Source organism: Amphiura filiformis, chromosome 18, assembly GCF_039555335.1.
Source record: "Amphiura filiformis chromosome 18, Afil_fr2py, whole genome shotgun sequence".
NCBI lineage: Eukaryota > Metazoa > Echinodermata > Ophiuroidea > Amphilepidida > Amphiuridae > Amphiura > Amphiura filiformis.
Window position 1 is genome coordinate 14,954,148 of NC_092645.1, and position 21,895 is coordinate 14,976,042.

Here is a 21,895-nt window from a genome sequence, read left to right on the forward strand (position 1 = left end):
ATCTTTAGCGGTATTTTCTTGTTAAAAACGTTTTGACCTTCCCCTTTTATAAGGAGCAAAAACTTTTTGGAGACCTAAAACTTTTTTTGACCCTCCTCCATTTGCCCAACCTCTCACCAAAGTGTTTATGAACTCTCCCTAAAAACAAATATATTTATAGCCTAAAGGAAGGAAGGAAGGAAGGAAGGAAGGAAGGAAGGAAGGAAGGAAGGAAGGAAGGAAGGAAGGAAGGAAGGGGGATGAACGAACAAACCACGGAACGGAACAAACGAATGAATGAACAGGGCATTATTAATTTCCACAAGCATACAGTCGTGACATCACTTCATGAATATTAATGACCTTGTTAACATGAGGGGTGTATTATAAAAGGGGTATCACCCACGTACCAGCTGATTTTTGATCCAGAAGCTTAAATTTTATCAAGCAACAAGTTGTACGCATTCCAGACTCAGACATACCAATCTCTAGTGTTTTTGGTTTTACAGAAAGAAAGATGGCATCGAGAGAACTCCGTGTTCTTACACTTAATTGCTGGTTTGTTTTAAATATAGCATTACTGTTTTTTTATTTATAAGCTTACAGCACATGTACCTGTAGACTGTAGTACATTGACAATGATTGACTGTCATTCATTGACTATTGTCCTACATTGTAGGGCAGTACAGTAATTATGAGCCCTGGGGGAGGGTAAAATTGGGGGGGGGCAAGATATTTTTGGCGAGTAAGGGGGGGGGGGGGCAATTTTTGACCATCCAAGAGGGGGGGCAAGCAATTTTGCTGCCTTTGGCACACATTCATGAGCCTGAGCTGAGGCGCAAATAAAACGCTCAAAAGGCTTAGCCTGGCCTTAGTAAAAACAGTACGGAAACTCTTTAATATGCAAATTTTACTGCTCGCTGCGCTCACAACATGTATACGGTACCTAGACTGCGGTCTGCGTAACTCAGTAACTCAGTCCTCAATGATAGTCAGTCATTTATCTTTTGGTCATTATAATATATGACTATCATTTGGGGACTGAGTTCTTACGATACATCTTTCGAGGTGCAGTTTCAGACAATAGCTTGGGATTATTGGGGCAGAGGTTATCTGAATCCTTTCATGACCACTGAAGCATAGTCAAGTCTGCCAAGGACACTCGGCATGAATTGAAAGACCATCCATGTCACTCTCGACAAAAGAATGCATGCATGTCAAAGGTCATACGACACCAATTTGGTGTTTGTTATATGCTCTTCGAAATATGTACCTATAAGGTCTATGTCTGATATAGACCAAGGTTTGCAAATTGGGATCCCAAAAATTTGGCATGTGTAAAGCCTACATGTACATGTAAAGAGTATGGGGGGGGGCAAATATTTTTGGCAGGCCGAGAGTGGGGGGGGTGGGGCAAGCGATTTTTTGGCGGGCCGAGAGGGTGGGACAACCGATTTTTGGCAAGCGGTTCGGAAATTTAACCCCGCCCCCGGGCTCATAATTATTGCACAGCCCCTTATTATGGTCATGATGGTGATAAACATGAAATGCCATGCATTCATATGTACATCACATGGGATTCATGACATGTGTAGCTGTAGCCTATCTTATTGCTGTGGCTTTTAATTTTTATGCATGCATTCAATGAATTCAAGTTACACCAAATTTGTGCAAATGATACATTGTATGTGGTGGCATGTCATAAGTTGGGTACAATTTCCATTTACATGGTCAAAAATGACAAAAAATGAATTTTTTGATATGTTGTATATATATTGACAACCTCTAACAATTAACACCACTTTTAACCTTAGCACATGCTTAATTTTTGAGATAATGCTTAATTACTAATTAATTAATACACAGGCGTCTATGTAAATCTCAATTTTCAAATGCATTTTTCTCAAATCGGACCTCAATTACAAAAATGACTGTAAATTTTTTATTTTATGCAAGAATGTCATCAGATTTGGAGGATATGTTCTCAATACATTAATACTTGAAATGAACTATTTTAAATAATTGTACGTATGTTAATTACATTGTGGAGGTCAATGACCTTTTACGAGTAATTAGCTTAGATGGTTATTCTATTGTTGAGGAAATGAATATCAAGAAGAGAAATGTACATTAGCATATTGCTAAAAATACTGAAATTCAACTAGGGTTTCATTAAAAATGAAAAAAGGAACATATAACCCTTTATAGGTGGTATTTACACCCTTGATAAATTTGTGAATATTTTTGCATTTTTCTCAAAAAATAATATCACACTGGTAACAAAAGTTTATGTTATTATAGGGGTAAGGAATCCAGTTACTCCACTGGAATGTCAGTGACTCAAGACAAGCGGTACGTTATTTATGATAAGAAAAGAGGTACCGCTAGAATGTACCTCATTTCTTAACATAATAATGAACCCCTTGTCTTGAATCACTGAAATTTCAGTGAAGTAATTGGATTCCGTGCTCCTATAATATACATATAACTTTTGTTACCAGTGTGTAGTTACTTATTTGAGAAAAATGCAAAATTAGTCACAAAATTTATCACAGGGTGTAGTACCACCTTAAATAGTTAGTAATTGTTTTAGGTGTACAAATTCAACATTCAAAGCTTTCAATACATCATACCCTCACTAGATTTGAAAAAGTAACCAGTAGTTTTGACATGCTGACATGTGAATGTTCACATAGGCCCTATTGCACACTCCGCAAGATCCGCCTGCTCCACATCCGCCTGCTCCTCCACCCCTGGCATTTTTCATTTCAACTGATGTGATCTTTTTACTGAATAATATATAATTATATGCTTCAGTAGACTGAAAGAGTATAAAATTAGGCTTAAAAGGAGGTATCAACCACTGCTGTAGGATATGGGGTTACGGAAAGCCAATCAAATTTGTATCGCAATTTTCAGAAAATCCCTCCACCCTTTTTGCATACCCAACTTATGACATGCGACCATGTACCCTTGCTCGAGAAGTCTAGTCTAGCCAAGAATTTGCTCACCGATAGCTTCACATTCTAGGCTAAATGCATTCAAAATCTAGTCGGATTCGCTGAAGCATGACGGCGTGTAAAACAATGGAAGTTCAGAAGTAAACACAGCCGATCATGACAGGCAATCGCATCAAAAAAGTTGCCAACATTACACTTCAGCAAAATTTTAGACTGTCCAAAATAGGCAAATCTTGCTCAAAAGATACAGTTGACTCATCGAAATAACTTTCATTCAAATTTTAAAATTAACAGAATAAATAACCTCCGGTGCAAAAAACTGCACCGCTTTCCGACCGAAAAACGATAGCAACGTACTCTAGCATCGAATGTGTAACTATCGTGTGAAAATTCAAGAGCTCTAGAGTTATTGAGTAATACAACCCTTGGCCAATGTTGGCACAGATTCGATCTGTGTAGATCATTGTCATTTTTGGCTGGTGTAATAATTCCCCCAGGATTACACACTAACACAGGATCAGAATTTTGGTGAGAATTGATTCAAGCAAAACCAAAGATTCTTGTAAACAGATTTGCGAGAATCAATTGATTCTCGCAAACATGCAAACTTTTGTACATGGTCATTTTCACAGTAAAGGGTGTAACTTTGGATTTTTAACATTTTAATCCGTAGTGTTCTAATAAAGCCACAGAATTCCATGATTTTTGGCCACATAAGTCATCTAGTTAGCAGCTACCTTGGGTAGCATAATCAGCTTTGGGAGTTACTGCGCTCAGTTTTAGCAGGCTTAAATGTACTTAATATTGCCATTTTGAAAAACTATAAAAAACAGTAACATTTTTGTAAAACCCTGTGTTTTCTTCAGTTAGTTCATGGATAATTTTTCTTATCCTGAAAGTACAGTCATATGTTCAGTAAACACTGCCACATTAGATTTAATTGTGAACAGCCCTGTATTTTTGAGAACCGGACTTCGATATTTGTCGCTTCGAGGTTTCATTTTCCGCTAACAATTGTTAACCAACTTTGTGGGTGTAGCTTTGGTTCATAATTCTTGGTTATTTCTTCACTTCTTCTTGATTCATAACAGTTGTTATCTTAACTTGAAATGGGTAACAAAATTAGTCGATTTGCAAGCTTTTAAAATTTTTATAAAATCTTGACTTCAAATGGCCGTTGTTCCGCCAACTTTTTTGAAGCCTCCGAAACAAACTGTTCAGCAAGCTTGTGCAAATATAAATAAAAGAGCTCATCCAATCTATTTATCAAAATGTAGCAAAGTAGATCCTCAAGTCACATGTTTTTAAATCGTGGAGATACATATCACCGTTTGAAAATGGGACCCAATACAAACTTTCTGTTAACAATTGAAGCCTCCGAAACAAATGAAGCCTCCGAAACAACAATAAGATTAATTATCATCTATGCATATCTAAATTGGTGTGTTTCATACTGATATCTGCATTGTAATTATTAGTTACTTGATATGTGCAGAATGTCATAAATTTAAAAAATTTTTGACATTATGGTTAATGTTTAAAAAATATACTGATACTCAAAAAAGCCTGTTTCGGAGGCTTCACATGCAAAAAACACCATACTTAAAACGAATGGGTGAAAAAATTAACATGTGATAAATCTACAATATCTGCCGCATAGAATCATTGATTCAATACACACAAGAAAATAACAGCTTAGATGATCTCAACACTGTTGTTTTAAAAAAAACTACTTCTGCAATGTTTAACAATTGTTAACATGAAGCCAAAAAAACAAAAAAAATGACTTGCTGTGATAATTTAATTTTTGTCACAACTGAAATTCAATACTTAGAAGCAAAGCATGAAAATAGGTAATTGTGATATTTTTTACCTATTTTTTTATGTCAACTTGTAGTAGTTAGCCAAATATTTTACTTTTATGATCACCTGTGTTGTTAACTGAAGCCTCCGAAACACAAATCGCTTGAATTGCCAATTCTAAAAAATAACTCCAATTTCTGTGAAACTTGGCTGGGAGGTTCCTTTCATGAAGTAGTATTTGTAGTTTTTGTACATGAAGTTAGACATTCAAATTATTTTAGGAACCCAATTAAAACTTTAAAAAATATGTTTAAGGTTTGGAAATTTCCATTGTAAATGACACTTGATGTTAAAAATTTTCAAAACTGCAATTACAAACATAGCAAAACATGGTATAAAATTTAACTTATATCTGTTGACTTACTTTGGAATGGGATTTCACATGTATTCCAGCTTTCATGTCATAATTTTCTGAGGTTATGTAAAATACATTTTTTCTTACATTTTAACCAAAATGTTATGGAAATGTCAATTTTTTTATTAGAAATCAAAAGCACGAGTTACCGAAAGATGCATTTTTTTATATATTTTCAAAATGTTGGCAATTTAATTGATGCCACTTATTATTTTCCTTCTACTAGTAGTGCCTTGAGTAAAAATAAGAAATTAATATACAAAACACTATCCATCACATAATAATGACCCATTTAAAACTGTAGCACGAAAGTTACCAGTAGCACGAAGTTACCGATGTAGCAGGAGTTACCATAGCCCACTTCCCCCTGTACCAGCAAAGGTAATGCAAAATCTACCACTTGGCAGCAATAGAGGATCTCCCAACTACATGAATATGCATTAATATGTGACCATGATATTGGTAACAGCTTTCTAGCAGCAGTGTAGCCAGTGTGGGGGAAGGGGCAGCCTGCCCCATGACAAACTAGAATTATGCAGTTCGTAATTAAGGTGCCTATACACACACACACAAAAGTGTGTAAATAACAAAGGTTTGTAAATAAAAAATAATATGCAATATGCAAATAAGCTCATTAATATTCATAAATATGCAAATAACATGACACAAAATTATACAGCACATCAGGCCACCATATCCAACCAAACCAAGTTTGAAGTTGATTGGTTATTGTGTTTATAATGCTGCAAAGTGGATTAATGAAAATGTAGGCAAAATTTGTAAATAAGCTCATTAATATTCATAAATATGCAAATAACATAACACAAAACTACACAGCACATCAATACAAACTTTCCGTTAACAATTGAAGCCTCCGAAACAAATGAAGCCTCCGAAACAACAATAAGATTAATTATCATCTATGCATCTATCTAAATTGGTGTGTTTCATAGTATTTGTACATGAAGTTAGACATTCAAATTATTTTAGGAACCCAAATAAAAAAAAAAAAATATGTTTAAGGTTTGGAAATTTCCATTGTAAATGACACTTGATGTTAAAAATTTTCAATTTAACCAAATTGGAGATGTGTGGATTCAATGGCGCAGCCAGGGGGGGCAAAGGCCACCATGTGAGAAGTGTCTTACCCCCCCTTGCCCCGCCTGAAGCCTGTGAGATGCTGGCCGCCCTGATATTTAAGATTTTAGGCCCTTATGCTCCCCTTGAAAATTGCCTTGCCCCTCCTTCCCCCTTCTGAAAAAGTGCTGGCTACACCACTAGGTCTTAGAGAACGGATAGGATGGCATGTTCAAAAAGGGTTCTTTGGAACTGCAAATTTGATGGTCAAAATCAAGGCCCCCCACGACAAGTAGTTTTCTGGTTGAAAATCTCAGGGTAACCATTATGAGTAATTAATTAAAGGGTACCGTATTTAAAAAAAGAGCTAAAACTGAACATATCAAAATCAAAGATAAAGGTTGTTCATTTCAGTGCTCTGTTTTGGAAAAAATCACCAAACTGATTATATCACTATATTAATTTGAACCATTACTCATAGGCCTACATGTATGTGTATACTGGTACCATATGAATTATGTCAAATTTATTATTAAATTTGTAATATATTATTATGTTTTTAATAACGTATAGGGGCCTGGCCGTTGTCAGCAAGAATAGAGAAGAACGTATGCGTCACATTGCAAAGGAACTGTCTAAAGGACGATATGACATTGTTGCCCTGCAGGAGGTAAGCAGAGTAATAATAATAATATGTATTGCATTCTATTTCTACCTAATGTATAAGGTACATTTCCAGAAAAATACTAGGGTAGCCTACATACGGTACAAATTTTTTTTTGGGAATTAAAAAAATATTATCCTGTTTTGCCAAATGAAACATACAACATAGCTAAATTACTCAAGATTTTGAATGCTTATAGTTCAATAAATTTCTGTTTACATGCACTACAATTGTGCAAATCATGTTAAAGTTGTCATATTTGGCAGATGAATAGTACTTATAGTGCTAATCAATCTAGACTATATGGAGGCATTTTAAAAGTACCCTCATTCTAGTAGAAAAGTTCATGAACTTTGCACAGTTCAAAATTACTCAGACCTGTTCAAAATTTACACAATCATCATCCTCTGGTAATAAGGATTCAGAAAAAGTATACTTTTGCCTAGATCTATGATGTACGGGCAAAAGAGTAACATGATATCATAGGTCCAATTTTTTCCCCACTGGGGCAAAAATGAAACTTGCTCTGATTTTGATGAAACTACTTGTCTTGTTGCAAGAAATCAGAAAAAGAATATAGTTTTAACTATCCTGGGTGCTTTCTTACCTTAACCCAGGTAACACAACAACAATTTGTCACGGTCAAATTGATTCAATGCGACTCAATGGGTATTGTCAATTTTGATGTATTACTGAGGTTACAACGAAAAACATCCTACATATAATGAAAGACAAAGATAAGAAGACTAGTTTGCGTCTGACGTCACTGTCAATCAAATTCTCTACGATCCTTGATTGGCTAATAGCGCGTATAAGGAAGGTCGATTCATCTGGCTGGTGCCGATCGGAGAAAAGGAATAGCAGTGAATGGCGAAAAATACGTACTCTTACAAGGCAAAAAGCAACTTTTCTAGGCATTGTGGATATGGTGCCTTCGCCAAAAAAAGTTTCCTGCTATTAAGACCTAACTTTTGAGATGGTTTGTATGTTAAAAGGTGCAAAATTAACAATAAGGCGCCCGGTTTTACCGCCGTGTTCAGCAACTCATATCATCACGACACTTGTAAACAAACCGTGCTCGGAGTTTGATTAACAGATGACATCAGACGCAAACTAGTCTTTTTATCTTTGTCTATCATTATAGTACAAACTATTATTTTTCTGATTTATCATGGAAGACCAATAATTTGGGACCATTTTCAACAAAATCTGAGCATTTTTCAATTTTGCTCCCTGTGGTGCCCAAAATTAGACCTACATGTATGATGTCACAATGTTACCTTTTTGCTCATAACTCCATAACTGGACATTGTGGATTGTCTGAGGGGGAAGAGACCCATAAGAAGTTGAAATAATTGTTTCAATATTTTGTATCAATGCAGGTATGGTTAGCCAAAGATTATGAGATGATACAAGAAATGACCAAAGATGTACTGCCATATTCTCATTACTTCCATAGGTATGTAACTACTTCACATTGAAAGGTGAATTCTTTCGTCATCATAATAATAAAATATCAAATATATGCAGGCTGCATAGCTGGGATGGTATACATGTAGATGAGGTGACCTATGATGTCACATGTTTACATTCAGACCGCCCTCTGTTGTTTCAAGGCAGGCAAAATAACACAGAAGTGTCTATGACAGACCACATAAATCTCTTTAAAACTCAACTTTTAAAAACCTTTGAAGTTTTGTGTGATATTATGTATATAGCTTGATGCATTTATAAACAAGATTGATACCATTTTTGTATTATTTGCTTTGAAACCAAAGTTAATGAATAAAAATCAACTTCTTCCATGTAAACTATAGTGTTTTTTGCCTGACAGTTTTGATCACAGACCAACAGAGGGCGTATCAAATGTAAACACATGTCACCTCATCTATACAGATATAATTTAACTGTCTTTGAGTGTGAGGTCGAAATATAATCACAAGGTGAAAGATGTATTGTTCCGCTCCACGAGCTGGAACAGCAAGTGGAATGGAACACAGCTTTGACCTAATGTCCCTTTTCCTGAATTTGTTATGATTAGGTGTGTATTCCATATACATGTAGCTTTCAAAAGTTATGTACCGTATTTGTTCCAAAATCCACCACAGCTGATATTGAGAGACATAAAAAATAAATGTATTTAATAAACTTCTTCACCTTTAACGCAGTGAAAATATGTGTGCATATTCTAGAGCATTCTTGTTAAAAAGCTCATCCAACAGTTTGATAAAACATTTAAGTAAAAATAAAACCCAAAAAATCCCCTGCATTTGGTTCTCATCTTTGGAAGGGCTTTGAGACAACCTCTTAAATTAAGATGGTCTTTTTGAAACCACACCCAGGATCAGGATGCAATATGTATACATTCTAATAACATCTGGGTATTCATTCACTCAGGTTCAGGTGGGGCGGAGGGGAGCAATACCAAGTGCTGCTGTTTGCACTTAAATTTTGAAACATATAAAGTAAAAGTGATGCACAAGAGGAATGGTATGGGTGCTATAAAGGAGATCCCTACTTCCCAAGGCTTTGGATGTTCCATTTCCATCCCATGTGCATGATTTTTATTGGAAGGGGAAAATGACCAAACCTTTTGTTTTGTACTATACTACTATTAGCCTTAACTCATAAAGAACCCCACGGAAGTATAAATGCAATTATTGGCTTACTTGACTCATTTCTCAATAAATTAATATTAATATTATTAAGAAGTACACTGCAGTTTTTTAGTTAAATGGCTAAAACTGGAAAATGTTGACTTCCACCACCCCACTCACCTTAAAGCTATAATGCACAAATTTGGCCTGTTATCATTGTTGGGGTAGGACCTTTACCTACATAGAAGCTTTCAAAAGTTCTGTATAGGGACATTGTAAGTGGGAAAAAACAGATTAACAAGTTTCTGTTTGACAGCTCCATACAGTGAAAGATAATTAAAAAAATCGGGGTGGGTATTCGCACAGGTTAAGGCGAGCATTGTTATTTTATGTGGTATACCTTTATGTCAATTCCATATCACCTTGAATGGTTGATCAGTCATGATCAAGGAAACTCTTGTTTATCTTAAATGCACTTTGAAAGCTAGGAAAACATTTTGATGTGAGGCAAGGTTCAATGTGTGTTACATCTATAGAGGCCAGGCATAGAGGGTAGATGATGTTATTATTTTTAAAATTGACTTGACCAGACAAACAGTGAATTTTGGTCCTGAAGGGTCCATAAATTATGCACTCCTAAAAATTTCACAAAAGTAACAGCCATTACAATACTGCTACATTTTAACACAGAAAGAACAGAAAGAAAGGTGGTTTATGTACTCCCGCGTTGAAATGTCTTTCCGCTGTAACAATTGTTGAATTTTTAGTAAATAATACTAACTTGAAACCTATTTATTTACTTCAATACTTATAATCAGTTTTAATCAATTTTTCAACATGAAAACATTGCTGGAAAATAACGAAACAAACTTTCTTATGGTCTCATGAAAAACCTGTACAAAATCCCCATAGGAAAAGTGGCGGCCCTGTGCTTAATTAGCTAATTATGACATCAGTCCTTGACGACCACCATAACAACAGATGACGCCCGGGGTATTTGAACTCTTTTTTAAAACATGTGATGCATAACAAATGATCAATGTTATTAATTGGGATACTAGAGGAATAAAGGTATCCCCCGATTACAACGGATTAGTAATTGTTATGCGAATATGTAATTATTTGCCACGATCCAAACGAGATAACTTCCATACAGTTAATATCATGCAGCCTCACTACAGGGATTTCCTATCTAGCAGTTCATTATAGTTTAATTTCGACTTCCAAAATTGTTCAGTTTTAACATCAGATCAGGCTCAAAATGCCAAAAATTACCTATCACCAGAAGGTAATGATAGAAGCATATCATAGTGAAGGAAAATCTAACCGTGTGAAATTACATGATTATTGAATATTGACGAGGGATCTGTTCGATATAATTTGAGAAAAAAGGAGATTCATGGCTCAATGGACAATCGCCCGAAATCTGGACGGCCGAAAAAAACAACAACACCAAGATTATAATAACAACTGAACCCAAATAGCATTTGTATCAAACATTGTTGATGATAACCAGCAGTGCAGTCGGGATAACTGCAAGTCGATCATGATAACTTTTTGATAGCAACAGGGTATTGACATCATAATGAGCCTCATTAAACAGCGCAGCCACTTTTTTTAATGGAATTTTACTGTGTAATTTACCGAAAAACAAGGATATTTTTTCTTTATTTATTTTTGTAATAAATGATGGTTCCAGGTTCCTGCAATTATGACTATTATTGATTAAAGGGTTTATATTTCAGTGACAGTTAGGTTTGATACGTTTTCCATTTGTAGTATCATTACAATTTAACATTTTCTGCGGTTATAAGGGGTGCGGAAAGACATTTCAACACAGGAGTATATGCATTTTGAAACCCTAGTCACCCAATTTTGCCCAGCATTGGTGACAAGTAAGATATATATAATATATAGGGGCAAGGACTACAACTACTGTACTGTAAATTTTATTTCAGCACAGACAACAGTTGTGGAGTTACAGTCAAAAATGAGGGAAAACAAGTATTTGATCAATAAATCAATAACTACTTGCCTTGAGTTGCTGAATTTTCAGTGCAGTAGTTGTAGTCCTTGCCCCTATAATATACATATCTTACTTGTTACCAATGCGCTATCATTTTTGAGAAAAATGCAAAAATAGCCACAAAATTGGCCAGGGGTGTAGTACCCCCTTAACAACACAGCAGTACATGTATTTTCAAAGAAAAAACCCAAATTTACAGCAATCAATGGTTATTACAAGCATTGTTGCAGGTAAAATTAGCCATTATCTTTGCGCTAAATTCAAATTAATACAATTTACTGCAATTCTAAATTTTGGGGTGGGGTCTTGGGTAAGGGTCAATGGGCAGGCAAGGGTGGGTGGGTGGGGTCTTGGGCAGGGGTTTAGGTGTACCACCACACTTGAGCATGGATTGTCTGAGGGGGAAGAGACCCATAAGAAGTTGAAATAATTGTTCAAATTGAACCCATTTGTTGCACTTTTTTGACAAAATGTCGGTTGACTACTCAGATATACTCTGATCAGCTCGTAATCGGCGGGACTCATGACATCGTGGATTGATATAGAATGGCGTACACACAACTGAGCAGCAACTACGCAAACTGCGCTTTGCGTATTGCATGAATGATGCGTGCTTTTGTTAATTTACGTGTGCGTAAGTTAACTTTATTGACTCTCGCAGTAACAAAAACTGAATAATTCCCGCCTATAGGTAAGTGGAGTTCTTTTTGGGGGGGATTTTAAGGCATCCTTCCCCTTGCTCCCTTACTACAAGGCTTGTATAATTTCACTAATATTGATCCCCTCCTTCGTTATTTTGCAGTGGCATGGTAGGTGGTGGCATCTGTGTGCTCTCCAAAGGACCAATTATAGATACATTCTACTATCCATTCAGATTGAATGGCTACTGTCATAGAATACTACAAGGTGATTGGTATGCTGGCAAGATGATTGGCATGTGTGCTATACAACATCAGGGAATCACTATCAATGTCTACACTACACATGTAAGTCATCTAATCCAATCTAATCTAATCTAATCTAATCTAATTTGACTGGTATGCTGGCAAGATGATTGGCATGTGTGCTATACAACATCAGGGAATCACTATCAATGTCTACACTACACATGTAAGTCATCTAATCCAATCTAATCTAATCTAATCTAATCTAATTTGACTGGTATGCTGGCAAGATGATTGGCATGTGTGCTATACAACATCAGGGAATCACTATCAATGTCTACACTACACATGTAAGTCATCTAATCCAATCTAATCTAATCTAATCTAATCTAATTTGACTGGTATGCTGGCAAGATGATTGGCATGTGTGCTATACAACATCAGGGAATCACTATCAATGTCTACACTACACATGTAAGTCATCTAATCCAATCTAATCTAATCTAATCTAATCTAATTTGACTGGTATGCTGGCAAGATGATTGGCATGTGTGCTATACAACATCAGGGAATCACTATCAATGTCTACACTACACATGTAAGTCATCTAATCCAATCTAATCTAATCTAATCTAATCTAATTTGACTGGTATGCTGGCAAGATGATTGGCATGTGTGCTATACAACATCAGGGAATCACTATCAATGTCTACACTACACATGTAAGTCATCTAATCCAATCTAATCTAATCTAATCTAATCTAATTTGACTGGTATGCTGGCAAGATGATTGGCATGTGTGCTATACAACATCAGGGAATCACTATCAATGTCTACACTACACATGTAAGTTACAATCTAATCTAATCTAATCTAATCTAATCTAATTTGACTGGTATGCTGGCAAGATGATTGGCATGTGTGCTATACAACATCAGGGAATCACTATCAATGTCTACACTACACATGTAAGTTACAATCTAATCTAATCTAATCTAATCTAATCTAATTTGACTGGTATGCTGGCAAGATGATTGGCATGTGTGCTATACAACATCAGGGAATCACTATCAATGTCTACACTACACATGTAAGTTACAATCTAATCCAATCTAATCTAATCTAATCTAATTTGACTGGTATGCTGGCAAGATGATTGGCATGTGTGCTATACAACATCAGGGAATCACTATCAATGTCTACACTACACATGTAAGTTACAATCTAATCTAATCTAATCTAATCTAATCTAATTTGACTGGTATGCTGGCAAGATGATTGGCATGTGTGCTATACAACATCAGGGAATCACTATCAATGTCTACACTACACATGTAAGTTACAATCTAATCCAATCTAATCTAATCTAATCTAATTTGACTGGTATGCTGGCAAGATGATTGGCATGTGTGCTATACAACATCAGGGAATCACTATCAATGTCTACACTACACATGTAAGTTCCAATCTAATCTAATCTAATCTAATCTAATCTAATTTGACTGGTATGCTGGCAAGATGATTGGCATGTGTGCTATACAACATCAGGGAATCACTATCAATGTCTACACTACACATGTAAGTTACAATCTAATCTAATCTAATCTAATCTAATCTAATTTGACTGGTATGCTGGCAAGATGATTGGCATGTGTGCTATACAACATCAGCGAATCACTATCAATGTCTACACTACACATGTAAGTCATCTAATCCAATCTAATCTAATCTAATCTAATCTAATCTAATCTAATTTGACTGGTATGCTGGCAAGATGATTGCATAAGTGTGTTATACAACATCAGGGAATCACTATCAATGTCTACACTACACATGTAAGTTCCAATCTAATCCAATCTAATCTAATCTAATCTAATCTACCGTATTCATTCTAATAAGCGCCCAGGGCGCTTAACAAAGTCATTTTGGGTGGGCGCTTATTTATTATATGGTTTACCTAATTTTTTCGTAAGGGGCGTTTATTAGAGACAAATTTATGTATGTTATGAAAGGGTCCCGAGACGTTCTGGTAGCTTTGCTGATGCAGAAAATGTATTGCAAGCTCACCAGTGTTGTAGGTCTCGAGACCAGGTCTCGGTCTCGAGACCATCTCGAGACCTGATTTTGCAGGTCTCGGTCTCGGATGTCAAGGTCTCGGTCTCGGTCTGGTCTCGGTCTCGGTCTCGGACATCAAAAGTCTCGGTCTCGGATGATTTTATGTTCGAGACCTGTCGAGACCTGAAGAAAAAATATAATTTTCTGTTGTTCTTTATAACTTATTTTGTACCAAAATTTCATTGAATGTTGAAAATAATCATTGTATTGAAATACACTCAACTTGAATATGTAGGCCCTACTGTTCATGTTCATAGGCCTTCTGCCAATTTTTTTAAATTTTTGACTGCATATTAAATACAAATAGTTTAAATTATTGGAGAGTAATCGTGCGTAAAATTGGCAAAAACATGTTTGCCCTAAAATAATAATATTATCATTTCCTGTTTTAGGGTGTCCAAATTGAAAACAGCGCGTCCAAATGACACCTGGACACTGACAGTGGACACTCCTCTGGCTAATGCCTTGAATGCAAAACAGTTTGTCACTTTCGTTGTTGCTTTTAGTGATTTAAAATAAAATCTACTATAGGTTCAACTTCAGATTGAATCAGAGAATGTCTGGGGCTGATTTCTACGTGGAAGTTGAGTTTCATAAAGAGTAAACATAATTGTTAAGAATAAAGATACAGAAATCATATGATAATAACATGTATGATGAGTTAACAATAAATGGACCAATAAAGTGGTCATGTTCAGGATCAGATGCGAGCTTCCGATATCAGTTCATGATTAAACAAAGGTCTCGGTCTCGGTCTCGGAACTTAGAGGTCTCGGTCTCGGAAGGGATGGTCTTGGTCTCGGAAGGTTTGGTCTCGGTCTCGGTCTCGGTCTCGGATGGGCAGGTCTCGGTCTCGGTCTCGGACATAGAGGTCTTGACTACAACACTGAAGCTCACACAAGACTTCTAATCCCCCATCCATTTCACTATCAACGTCTATCCGTCACTTCAACATTAATGGTACCCTTAAGCAAATTGAAAATACCCTGGATGGGCGCTTATTGGGGCATGGGCGCTTATTGGAACAAATACGGTAATATGATTGGTATGCTGGCAAGATGATTGGCATAATGTACAACATCAAGGAATCGCTATCAATGTCTACACTACACATGTAAGTTCTAATTTAAGAACTGGAGGAAGACACTTGTAACGGTGGTGTTTGTGACGTTATTAGCGGCCGCAATTGTGTTTTTGGGTGCAATTTTGTTTTTTTAAACAAAAATGCATTGCTAGCTGTTAATAAGCCCAATCGCCATTGTGACTTCCGGTTTTTGAGAGCACTTTTAGGACACTTTGACCTCTGACATTTCGGGAAAATTACTCTAATTATTATTTATTTTTTATTATTCTAATAATGTTACAATTAAAATATTTAGATAATTAATTTATATAATAAATATATTTTTTGGATTTGTTTTTATTCAAGTAAAACTTTTTGATTATATTTTGTATGTACAAAAACAATTTTCATGAAAGGTCAAAGGACAAAGTGTCCTAAAAATGCAAAAACTGTCCCACAATGCATTGCAAACTTCTAATGCCGATTTGGCTTATTCAATCAAAGCAAAAGTAATTAAAATGTAAAACTTTATCCAGCCTGGAAAATAAAAAAGATTTATTTTTATTTTTAAGTAGCGGTATTTTTCAGGTTCCAACCTTGAGTAATCAAGTAATTGAAAAAACAATTTTGTAAAAAAAAATCGTCACATTTTTTTGTGCTTTTTTTCGTGAAATCACATTTTTTTTTTGATGTGTTTTTTGGCCTCCTGAATTGCACTTTTCATCCTGTGCTTATTCTCATCTAATCTAATGTAATAAAAATGTAAGCACTAGACAGTAAGCTTTAAAATAACCAAAAATTATATAAATAGCATCAATACTTTTCAAGATTTGGATAATTTTGTAAATAATACCTTGATATTTTTGTCCAATTAGTTTCCTGCCTTACACAGGATTGAATAGGATTGTCATATTATAGTTCAACTGTTAATGATTGATATTTTATCTTGCGATGTTATGACAAAATGTTGAGAGGGGGACTTATTTCTTGTGATGTTTTTAGTATATTTTTGTCCTGTTCATTTGTGTCCTGCTCTAGCTCCTTCAGTTGCATGCATCTAGGCTCCATTGTAATGGGTGGACCCATCATCTGACGAACCGTTACCACATCGCCTAGCAAGCTTATGGACTCTGAGTTTGTACAACATACATCAGCAGGCAGTTATATATGCGATGTCCCTCAAGGCTCGATATTGGGACCTCAACTACTTATGCATTATAATTATGTCATGTTTATTTCTCCTTCAGCTCCATGCACTGTATGGTCCATCGTTGGACCCATCATTAGATGAACCATTACCACATCGCCTAGTACAAGCTTTTGAACTCAGTGAGTTTGTACAACATACTTCAGCAGGTAGTGACTTAGTGCTAGTAATGGGTGATCTCAATACAGAGCCGCAAAGTTTAGCAGGCAGAATTATTAAGAGTAATGGTGGATTGACAGATGCTTGGGAGGTCAGAGAAAACAAAGATGATGTAAGTAAAAAGATGCGGTGTCCCTCAAGGTTCCATATCGGGCCTTTTTTGTTTATACTTTATATAAATGATATTGTTAGTAATGGGTGATCTCAAAACAGAGCCGCAGAGTTTAGCAGGCAGAAATTTTAAAGAGTACTGGTGGATTGACTGAAGCTTGGAAAGTCGGGGGAACACAAAGATGATGTCAGTAAAAAGATGTGGTGTCCCTCGGGGTTCAATATCAGGACCTTTATAGTTTATATTTTATATAAATGCTATTGTTAGTAATGGGTGATCACAATACAGAGCCTCAAAGTTTGGTAGGCAGAATTATTAAAGAGTAATGGTGGATTGACTGAAGCATGGAAAGTCGGGGGAACACAAAGATGATGTCAGTAAAAAGATGTGGTGTCCTCGGGGTTCAATATCAGGACCTTTATAGTTTGTACATAAATGATATTGTTAGTAATGGGTGATCTCCATACAGAGCCACAGAGTTTATCAAGCTAACACAAAGTCCATGACTACTAGCCTTGTGGACTTTCTGTAACTTTCCTTGAGGACTCTTTGTAATCTCTGCAAGGGTATTTGTGATGCGATCAAGCAAAATGAGTCTGATGTTGATCAAAATCAAAATTCAGTTTTCAGTCTCATTATATTTTGCTAAAAACCCCATCATAATTAGACTTATGGTTCCAGAGATATGGCAATTTTAGTGTTGCTCAGAACAAAGGAAGTTGAATACTATTATTGATTAGCAATATTCCAGACATCCGACTCATTTTGCTTGATCGCATCACATTTTCTTTTTTAACTCACCTTCCACGAACTCGCCTATTGTTAACTCACCATTTACCTGTGCTTTATTTTTCAGAACCAACCAGGTACAACGTGTGAGACTGCCTCCAATGCATTCACATTCATTAAAACACGCTACTATCACGATGCCTCACCAGAAGGAGGTCGGATAGACTATGTGCTGTACCGTCGCAATCCAAAGACTATACAAATCCAATGTAAAGAGTCACAGCTTACAATGGGTAAGATACCAGGGGCTAACGGCTTGAATTATTCCGACCATGAAGGTGTGGAGGCTGCGTTTGAAATACAAGATGTAACAGGTATGATGTCTTTCATAGTTCAAATCACTGAACTAAATCAAAGAATGCAAGAAGGCTATATATCCAATAGCTGCCATGCATATTTTTAGATGTGTACAGTAATATAGAATAGAGAAATTGGAAAAAGTCTATAAGGCAGCTATTGCAGATATGGTCTTCTTATCTTATACTAGATTTCGCGGTTATCGGGTTGGGTGGTTCTCATAATAGGCCTATCTCTAATTACCAAACACCCGTTACCCATATATCTGCCCTGACCTTTTAAACTACATGTACTATGATATCTGGAAACCCATCGTTCGCCTCTTCCAAGCCCTGAGTGCCCTGCTACATTGGAGGACCCCGAAAACACCCCCGGTATCTGGATGTAGGCCATTACTAAAGTAATGAAATCAATCAGGAGTAATGTGAATTATGAACGCAATAAGGCATAATATAATGGGCTATAGGCCTTACCTGGTTCTGGTCCGATGAGATGCACCTGTAAATTAGTCACATGCACACTGTAATGCTTTCCGATGCCGCGACTGCGCCTGCCGGTACGCGCAAGACACGCCCATTGATACTCGCGTGACGCTTCAAGTAGCACGTGATAGCGTGAGACGGACAAACTCTCTATGATTAGTGTTATGATAGTGACATAATGTATAGGCCTATGTTTGTGATGCAATCAGGGAAAATTATTCGGAACTTGGAAATATCAAAATTTCAGTTTCTTAAGGGCTGAGGTATGAACGTTTGGTTGGACTCAATAATGCATGCACACTGAGATGTTAAGGAGCCCAGTTGGAGGAGTGCATCTAATTTCTCAAGCAACATGATGCGCATTTATTAACCCATTTTATACACAATTTCTGCTATTTTTATAAAAATATATACAACGTCAATGCATCCACCTTCTAGGAAAATTAATCAATCCTGCAAGAAGTGAACGCACTGCGTGTAGAACTGCGTGTGTGCAGTTATATAATATTTATGCACTCCACATATTTTTCTAACAGCTTTTCTGATTGGCCAAGTGGTTCTAAGAGTGTATAAAATCCCTTTAAGCATGTCTTTTAAAATACTTTTTTTTCAGACTCTGCAACCAACAGCCTTTGGTATGTCGATGTGAATCGTCTGCAGGCTTTGAAAGACCTCTTACCACAGATGCAAAGAGCCAAGGAATCAGCCATCAGCGGACGCTTGTGGTTTCTAGCAAGGGCACTATGTACCATTATCCTTATTATATTCCTGAGCTGCGTATCAGACACTGGGTATTCAGTTATTAATGTAGTGTTAGGAATGGTACATGTTGTACTGATTTTAGCAGCAGCATTTTTCTTTTGTGTAGGAGTAATCGTGAAACAGGCTGAAAAGAATGTGTATGTAGGGATAGAGAAAGATGTTAGATTGAGAATTGAAAGACTACAAGACCAGAAATAAAGCCCCTAAATTGTTTTATTGCCCTCTATGACTGACAGAATGTTTTGAAATTTAGCAAAAAAAGTTTTCTGTACAAATGTATACCGTCCCTAGTTTTTACTTTGACAATACGAAACACATTAGAATTAAATTAAAATTAACAGTTACATACCAATAATACTTATGTAGGTTTTTAGAACATTGCCAGTGTGTTATTCCAGTTGAAATCCATACACACACCTGTGGAAGACATGACCTCAATCTCCCACACAGGGAGTTTTAATTTCAAAGAGGGCTACCTGAATAGGTGACTCCATTTGAAATCTACATTTCCTGTGTGGGAGATTAAGGTCATGTCTTCCATAAGGGGGATATGGATTATAACTGGGATAGCCCATTGGGAGGGCAACACAACTTCTGGTTATACTTGTGTGCAGGGTATACCAGAATTATTCCTTATGTAGATGGATTGGGGAAGGGGGACTTAGGTCCATCAAAAGTTTCGTCCATTGTTATTTTGGGGGTAATATTTTTCTTTCATGTGGGGTCCATCATTTTCTGTGAAAAATATATGGGACAAAAAGTAAGGTATGGACCAAAATAAAGTGGGGCAAAATATAGATGCCTGTAACTCATTTGGACTCATCAAAATCAATTGGACCAATTGTTTTTGGATAAAGTGTTGTTTCCTGATGGCCATAGTACATTGTTGCACTTTACTTCTGAAAAGGGATGAACCCTCCATGTACATGAACGTTGGTTATATGTTGCAGGTTCCTCTGCAGCTAATTTCATTCTTCCCGATTCCGTTATAAAGCAATATTGTAACGTTTGCAGAGGAGGACTCCCTCATTTAAAAAAATATGATTTTCTACGATTAAAATGTAATTTAAGAAAGTAACATGATACCTTGCAAAAATCATGGCTTTCGTGCTGTATCCGAAATTTTTAATGAAACGATGTGGTCTGTCATTTAATTTACTCTATCAAATAGTTGAATGCATATGTGATGTTCATAACAATGTATGTACGTGGCGTACATGATGTTCATTAACACATCAAACCAACCAAACTCATCATGATCTATGGACTGACATGCATTGGTGACATAGGCGCCTAAATAAAAAAGTCCCCATTTGTTTGGGTCAAAATTAAAAGGGACATATCTAGCAGTGAAAACTAATATTTTGTGGAATAAAAAAATAAAATGCTATTTTTGATGGAAATGTAACAATATTGCTTTAATAATGAAGTGTATATTTATAAAGCATTCTTAAACACTTGAGAATGTTCTTGCAATCTTATTGGTTCTTACCGTGTGATATGACACGATATCACACACCTTAGCTGCAGTGTGTGTTGACGCGATACTCATTACACGCTATTTGAACATCGGAGGCGCATAGCAACGACAGGACTGATCGATTCTCAGCCCCAGGTAATTCCTTGTAAAATTTAGGATTTAATTTGATTAAAATTTGATATGCTAAAATATATTTATTTGAATTGAAGTGTTTAAGAATGAGAATAAAGGTATTGTTTTTAGCCGCTGTCGTGCATCTATCGTCTCATATAACACGCGATATCATTATTTTTAGCGTAAAACAACTCGGATTCGCCTCGTTGATTTACTTAAAATAATGATGTCGCCCGTGTTATATGAGACGATAGATGCACTCCAGCAGGTAAAAATAATACCTTTATTCTCTAATTAAATCATGTGACAAATGTCAGGCATTACTATATGCCTTGTATAATTATGTGCAATATGATTGGCAAATTGAGAGAAATTTTAAAAAGGCATTTTGTGATCCACAGCCTCATCCCCCCTACTTTTCTCAAAAAAAGTTTATACCACTCGAAACCTCTGGCTACATAATGTTTATGTAACATATATTTCTTGCAGATTAAGGGCTGGGGTATGAACGTTTGGACAGTATTTATTGTAGGACATTAGAGCACATCAGACTTATCGAATTGCATTCTGAATACGAAGAATGTCATTCTGATATCAAATAATTTTGATTTTTTGAAATTCGCAATTTAATACACATTTTATGGCAAATCATTAAAATTGATATTTTTGATATTTAACAGTACTTGAAGTAAACTTTATAAATCTGATGATTTATACTTAAAGTGTATGTAGGTGGGATGAAAAGCCGACGATCAATTGAAAATTTTGACCTTTCAGTATTGAAGATATGGACTTTTTCCAAAACACCAAAAAAATTAGGTCTTTTTGGGAAAAAATCCATATCTTCAATATGAAAGGTCAAAATTTTCAATTGACCATCAGCTTTTCCTCCCTGCTACATACATTTTAA

General features: G+C 36.0%; 1 protein-coding gene across 1 annotated transcript; it reads left to right on the forward strand.

The window, feature by feature from the left end:
• The first annotated feature begins 388 nt into the window (after positions 1-388).
• Positions 389-21,622, forward strand: LOC140139909 (putative neutral sphingomyelinase). The gene is made up of 7 exons (XM_072161682.1): positions 389-537; positions 6,808-6,904; positions 8,281-8,357; positions 12,324-12,507; positions 16,831-17,061; positions 17,918-18,164; positions 19,243-21,622. Exons 1-7 carry the CDS (start codon positions 497-499, stop codon positions 19,587-19,589), a joined length of 1,224 nt encoding a protein of 407 aa, XP_072017783.1. The 5' UTR covers positions 389-496; the 3' UTR covers positions 19,590-21,622.
• Positions 21,623-21,895: the final 273 nt, after the last annotated feature.

Coding starts and splice junctions, on each gene's coding strand:
- LOC140139909 (XM_072161682.1), top strand. CDS start 497: ATGGCATCGAGAGAACTCCGTGTTCTTACACTTAATTGCTG. Junction 12,508..16,830: donor TCAATGTCTACACTACACAT/GTAAGTCATCTA, acceptor TTTCTCCTTCAG/CTCCATGCACTGTATGGTCC. Junction 18,165..19,242: donor TGAAATACAAGATGTAACAG/GTATGATGTCTT, acceptor CTTTTTTTTCAG/ACTCTGCAACCAACAGCCTT.